The sequence below is a fragment of the Triticum aestivum genome, chromosome 5A (assembly GCF_018294505.1).
Source record: "Triticum aestivum cultivar Chinese Spring chromosome 5A, IWGSC CS RefSeq v2.1, whole genome shotgun sequence".
NCBI classification, from domain to species: domain Eukaryota; kingdom Viridiplantae; phylum Streptophyta; class Magnoliopsida; order Poales; family Poaceae; genus Triticum; species Triticum aestivum.
Genome location: NC_057806.1, coordinates 442,529,826 through 442,536,734, shown reverse-complemented (window position 1 = coordinate 442,536,734; position 6,909 = coordinate 442,529,826). Strand labels below are relative to the sequence as shown.

The 6,909-nt window shown below is 41.5% G+C and overlaps 1 protein-coding gene across 2 annotated transcripts; it reads right to left on the bottom strand.

The window, feature by feature from the left end:
• Positions 1-233: 233 nt before the first annotated feature.
• On the bottom strand, positions 234-6,369 carry LOC123103887 (ATP-dependent 6-phosphofructokinase 5, chloroplastic). Of its 2 annotated transcripts, none has more exons than XM_044525582.1 (14): positions 6,133-6,369; positions 4,903-5,236; positions 4,717-4,798; positions 4,233-4,306; positions 3,927-4,038; positions 3,674-3,769; positions 3,485-3,586; positions 3,330-3,404; positions 2,729-2,869; positions 2,508-2,624; positions 2,318-2,422; positions 2,137-2,217; positions 809-937; positions 234-720 (listed from the first exon to the last, which is right to left on the bottom strand). In XM_044525582.1, exons 2-14 carry the CDS (start codon positions 5,211-5,213, stop codon positions 553-555), a joined length of 1,593 nt encoding a protein of 530 aa, XP_044381517.1. In that variant the 5' UTR covers positions 5,214-5,236; positions 6,133-6,369; the 3' UTR covers positions 234-552. The 2 variants fall into 2 exon arrangements, with proteins under 2 accessions (XP_044381517.1, XP_044381519.1); XM_044525584.1 differs by having other exon boundaries at positions 4,717-4,795.
• Positions 6,370-6,909: the final 540 nt, after the last annotated feature.

The following is a 6,909-nucleotide window of genomic DNA, read 5'->3' as shown; positions in this document are numbered from 1 at the left end:
TTTTTTTCTGAGCACGGGTGCATATGAGCCCGGGAGCAGAAACTCCGCGTCCTGGGGGGAAACCCCTTTTGTTTAAGAAAAGAACTGATTATAGATACTTACACTTGAATACATCGTCATCCCGCTTTTGTTCATGGTGTGACTTCTGAGAGTCATCAGTGAATTAAAGAACAGAGTGAAAGTGTTTAGCTTCAGCACAAAAGAAAACGAATCATTCATAGAAATCGATCGCGGAACGCAGAAGGCATTTCGCTACCCATCATTTCTGAAGCAAATAGCTTCGTTTTAGAATTATGGATGGTCAATGTTTGGACAGTGCATTACAGATTATTCGGGACAACTTGAGCTTTGTACAGCTCTGTTGTCATGGACAAAAATGGGGCTGATGTGAAACAAGTCGATCGAGTTCATTCTCAGTATTACATTATTGTTAACATGTTGGTAGCTTGCACCGTGACTAATCTTTCAGCTGTGACTAGTCTGTGGGTAAGCAAAAATATGTTAATTCATTACGAGTTTAGCCTGTGCAGAGAAGTAAACGCTCAACGCGAGTCAGTGGAAGTCCGGTTGGCCAGTGGACGTGAGACATCGGTGCCACATCCTGCTATTTGGGTTCACATGCTTCGGTGTTGTGATGACTTCTGTGATCGGGAGGAAGGCATAATGTGTGTTGCAAATACCTGATGTGATGCCGCTGAACCCGGCAAATGCTCCATGGACCTAGAGGAGTTTATATTCGTCAAATGCAAACTAGATATGATGGATGCATGCTACCAATACATATGTGAAATACAGGACATAAACTTACAGCATTTTGTCCAAGCACAGTGCACAAGATGGCATCAGATGCATTTGCACGACACGCCCGGACCATATATGTTGGGTCGATGTACTTCACATCAGCTAGAACACCAATGTCCTTGAAATGTTTCTTGATCTGGGGAGTGATACCAGTGACATCAAATCATTTAGTTGCTATGTACAACTTGACAAAATATCAAAAGGGCGGAGGAATAGGAAGGTTATAACAGATAGAACATGTCAATACGGGAACAGTATCTAATTACTAAGCCTTAAATTCAACATTATATGGTCTCCTATCATGAAATAGGCATGTTAATGACTTGCATGTACAGAAAACGAGGTTCATAAGTTATACACTGGCAGCTAAAAATAACATGTGCAGCACTGAGGTCCCTAACTAGGGTTTGCAAAACTGATGTTAGACTCGGACCAATCCTGACTAGGATGAATAACGTTAACCAGTTCCATTTGTGCCAGAACACTACTGCAACTAAGCTTAGGCAAGCAGCTCAACAAAGAACTGACCAGAAGTTCTACTTCCGTTAAAACGGATTTTCGGTGCACGGGGGCAACGGGGCACGTTATTTTGAACTGCTCAAAAGAGGTGTTTAAATTATTTGAATTTTGTTACATGAATACGCATGCATGTGGTCTAAGTATCTGTGAAATTTCGTTCAATAATACGTTGTATTATGTGCTGCACAAAAAAGACAAAAAATCGGCCAAAAACAACAACAAAAAAGCCCCTGATTTGCATGGATTTTGTCTTTTTTGTATCTTTTACATGCGAGCACTTATATTGCTGAAAATTTGGCCTGTTACACTGCACTGCTATACGCGTGTGCACGCAAAAATTTGAAAATTTCGAACATTAAAAATCTGGTTTTCTGAACTTCAAAAAAACAGGCACTATGTGCCCGTGCTCAGATGTCGATTTTTTCTCTCTTTCCAGCAAAACACAATAGAATAGACAAGATTCTCATAGTTGTTCGACTTTCCAGTAGATTGTGAATTGGCACGCTTACCTGCAATAACTAACTACACTCCTGTACGAGCATGCATGTTTTGCCCTACTATAAAACTGGTGACAGCCAGCATAAATCATTCATACACATTCTCGAAAAAAAATCATTCATACAAAATCCAATAAAAAAGGCCCTTGATTTTCTAGCACGTATAGCAGGTACTGCCCCTCGCAAAAGCAAAAAAAAGTAAAGTAGGTACTGGCTTCAGTAGAGTTGACTGGTTACCAGATGATTTCAAACACCTATCGTCATCTAGGATACTTACTAACAAAAATCCATTTGTATGGGGTTTAAAACGAGCATATACCTTTTGTTGCATGTGGACACCAAAATCACTAAGTATCACATTTCCTGAAGCATCTGTTGCATTTGATTTTTGCAGTAAATCCTGCAACAACAAATCCAAGAATCACAACCTAAATTTCATCCATTTAACTGAAGTTACTAGAGCTTTTGGACGAGTCAAAACACCATGCGCCACATCATACCTGTCCTGCACCTTCAGCCACACAAACCACACAAAATCCCTTGGTTTCCAGTAAATGCTCAAGATGTGACAAGACACCATGTTCTCCATCAAGTCTAAAAGATACCTTCACTCAGATTGTGCGCTTGTGTTAGTAAATGTGAAGCAAAGACAGATTTGAAGCTCCATCAGCAGTGTTTTCAGTTACATACCTCAGGTATTAGGCAGACATCAATCTGTCCGCTAGAAAGAGAAGCATGCATGGCTATGAACCCAGTGCTTCTTCCCATTAATTTGACCAACCCAACTCCATGATATGCACTACGTGCCTGAAGATAGAAGGAATTATCTAAAGCAAGAGTAACCATATACCAAATTCACTCCACTTAAGTTTCCATAGTAAAAGAACACGAACAGCAGCAACGTAACCAACCTCTATATAGGCAGAATTGATTGCACGTTGAGCTTCTTCAACAGCTGTGTCAAAACCAAATGTCTTATCCATGAAAAGTATATCATTATCAATGGTCTTTGGAACAGCTACAACTGAAACTTTCAGTTTTCTCTTACGGCACTGCAAACCAGAACAAAGAATTAAACTAAGCATGTACAGTCACATCCCATGAAACACATACGTGTTTTTTCAGTAGAAGATCTGCCAGAATACAAAGATTTAACATAGCAAATGTAATGCACAACGTTGTAACAGTATGTACTTCTATGAAAAGTTTATCATTAAGAATCACGCGTATTGGGTGTACTTTGGGCACAACCACAGAAGTAACATGTGCTGATTAGGGAAAAGGCATCCCTATGTTTTCTCAATACTGTGTCATTTTTGTGCAAACAATGGGCTTTGTATTCTCAGGTAATTGATATAACCTCTACCATTAGGTTGTATAAGAGTCAGATTACTGTGCTATACTTGACATAGAAATAGAACTAAATGCTCCTTTATCCAATCATGTCCAAAAGTACATCAATGACACCTATGATAAAAATAAAGAAAGGAACTCCAATAGAGACGTAATAACCTCCTCGTGGATAGCATTAGCTCCAGCATGGCTACCATTTCCTCCTATTACAAATAGCATATCGATTCTTCTGGCCTTCAAACACAGGATGATCATGTAAAATAATAATGAAGCATCAATACAGAACATCACAATCTTTTATTCACATTGCTTACCTGTATGCTATCTACAATTTCACTAGTTTTAGCTCCTCCACGTGAGACACCTAGGAAGCTTCCACCAGCAAGATTTATGTTCTCCACCACATCACGTGAAAGCTGAAGGTTGAAACCAAAATGTAATTCCATGGCATAATGAACATCAACTTCCTTACAACATCAGGCGAATGGGGGATGCATCCTTACTGGCATTTCTTTTAAGCCTTTTTCAAAAAATCCACGATAACCAAACTGAATTCCGACAATATTCTTCACCCCATAGATCTCCAGGGTAAATACTATCTGGAAATACGATTTACATTTGATCAATATTGTCAAGAGGTTGTGGAACCAAGATTTAGACACAAGAAATATATTTTTAATAAGGCACACCACTTATTTAAACTTCAGGCATGTAAAGAAAAAGCCAATTTCTTGCACGATACTGAAAGGACAATACCTGTCTAATGACATCATTTAAACCGGGGCAGAGCCCTCCACAGGTAACAATGGCTGCTTTTACTTCCTCTGGCTCATAGTATATTTCCTTACGAGGCCCTGCACGATGCACCCTATAAAAAGCAAATACCACTGTCTCATCAATTCCCCCTTCTTGAAAGATAGAATCACGAGAATATAGCAATTGAAGACATTCTAGTAACAATCAAATGCAAAAACTCGCATAAGCTAGCAATTTTTCATATAATCTGATGATAAAAGGTAACGTATGTCACAGAAAAGACAAACCAACTGCATCAGAGCGTACCAATGTTCCACCCAGCTACAATCAGGATCAATGCACTCAGCTCCAGCAGAAGTATTAGAGGCATAGTTAATCACCTGGAGAAACATACTGTGTAATTATAAATACAAACAGTAAGGAAAAAGATAAGGCTTCTTTAGTCGAAGGTTCAAAAAGCAAAGTCTTTGCGTTTTCTGGAAAAAAAACATTTTAACTGAAGCACATAATTGGTATTATCTAAAGTAATGTTCGGCAGTTTACAAAGAGAATTAGTAGTTTGCACTAAGTCGGCACATTCAACCTTACAAAATACATTAATGAATTCATGAATAAGCAAATGATACATGGTACCACTAACTGTCTCGTGACATAATTAATTCTTCCTTAGTTTCCCTGAGGTACATCTCGAGACTAGGCTTTCTTCATGTATTATCTTACAAATCCTACGGAAAACAATTAGTTCACGTCATATGAAGCGTGGAGAATCATATGTTATCTCATTACTGACCTTCAGAAGTGCTCTATCATCCTTATTCACATAGCCATTCCACTTGTCAGGTGATGAAGCATCGCTAGCGCCCAGGGGACTTCTGTCAGTAACATATGTTCTTTGTAAAATAAGAGAGATAGATACAGCTTTATGTTTTCAGAATACATAACAAACCAGTTATAGATGAAGTGAATAGGAAGGAACCTGTTTTTCTTCAGAGAAAATGTAGTGAGCCTTGGCTCTAAATCAAATACATCTGTAATATGTGGCAAACTAAAGCGCCTATCCCAGTCTTCCTGATACTTTTGCTTCCAAGAAGGATCACCAAAATCCAGGTCCAACTTCCCTGAAACAGCTCTGGCATGCAGTGCAGCAGAGCCTTTTCTGCTCTTTCGTTCATTTAAGTGAGTGAAACCATACTGACACTGATCCCTGGTTGGATGCCCCCACAGCTGTTGTGCAGTACAAGCACTCGTGCTTGCTTTGAAAGCAATGGCCATCCCAGATAAGGGCATGAAAATAACAGTGGACCCCTAATCTGCAGTAGGAATTTATGTAGGCTGAGTACTTCGTCCCTCCTCAAGCAAAAGTGAAAAGGAGAAGTAAAAACAGCCTGAAGGATCAACTGGTATCGAAATACTGAGACGATTCCATAGAAAAACAATCACAGATCCATAAAATCATTTAAAAGTGAATTCAACATTACAGGGCCAGTTGGGCCAGTTCCAACTCTAGGAACAAGCAAACTCTAGTCAGCCAGCTCACAGAGACTGAGCCAGAAAATCCTACAGAACACATTATAAGACAAGAGCATCTGTGTAGTCTACTCATGATCATCTACTCCAACAACACAAGCACGGCACATTAAAACCGAACCAGGCAGCAGCAAGAAGGTAAACATTTCTCAAGATGCCCTACCCACAACAAATTAATTTACACGGACATCAACATGCAACATTCCAACCAACTACACACGTGCCTTTGCCGATCACAACCCACACATGTGACGAAGGTACATTGAGTCAGATGCTACGGTACCACCGAACACCATCAAAAGTTCAGAACGCCTATGAACAACACGAACGAGACACCGTCCTAACATATCACACCCGCTCTGCGTGCATTCCGCGCTCGAAACTCGCAGAGTAGACAGCGAAATACGAACCAAATCGGATAGATTCCGGATGGCCAAACCAACTGGCCTTCCAATTGAAACCCCAAGCTCCCTTCCCCTTCAAACTCTGGTACCCTCCCAAACATTTCTAGCCGGCCGAGCCATGCAGCGCACACGCCGATGGCGGGACCGAGTTGCCACCACGGATGGCAAGATGAGACCGCCGCGTTTGTCTCCTCACGAGCGGAGCTGGGGCCTGCCTGGGGATCCACCGGGCGGAGGCGCGCGGGGTGGGGATTTGGGGATGAGCGGCGGCTTACCTGCGGCCACGGGTTGAGACGGCGAGATGAATCGGGGGTGAGCTCCTCTGGCGCCTCTCCTCCGGCCTCCGGGCTTTGGATTTTTCGAGCCGCTCCACGCTTCACCGAGGGATTGATTCGGGCGCGGCGGAGAATCGGAGGGAAGCGGACGGCGGGGGAGGGGGGCGGTCTGCCAGGTGGCGTAGAGGTGCCTCGGTGGGCTCGGTGTATTGACCGCTACACGTGTTCGGGCACTGGATTGGTGGCGTTTTTCTCGGGGACCGGTCCACGAGATGTCGAGGCATTTTTGTTTTTTCCTCCTTTTATTTTGCGAGGTAGTTTTCTTTTAGGGGATCCCTCATTTGCCGGGTAGTTCTTTTTTAGGGGTAAAAACGATTTTCATTCAAACTAGTAAGTGTGCACGTGTGTTAAATTATTGGTTGCATTTTAAGTAGATGCCAACGTGTGGTAGATAAAAGGTTGCTTTGCGTCTCGTGGCGTATAGGAAAGCTTGACAACGCATGAAACGATGAATGTTCATGTCTGGTACACACAGTCACAAACATACATAAAAATGGAGAGTATAAATCAACCCATACAACTCGTTATTTCATGCCTCCGTTTACTCTTTATATGCATCAAGATGCTCTTGACATGTAAGGCCTCCTTTGGTTTCGAGGAATTTTATAGAATTTTAAAGGATAGGATTCTTATAGGATTTTTTCCTTTAGAGCCCTTTGGTTCATAGGAATAGATTCCTATTCCTACATAGGATTGGTTCCTATCTTCCATATTTTA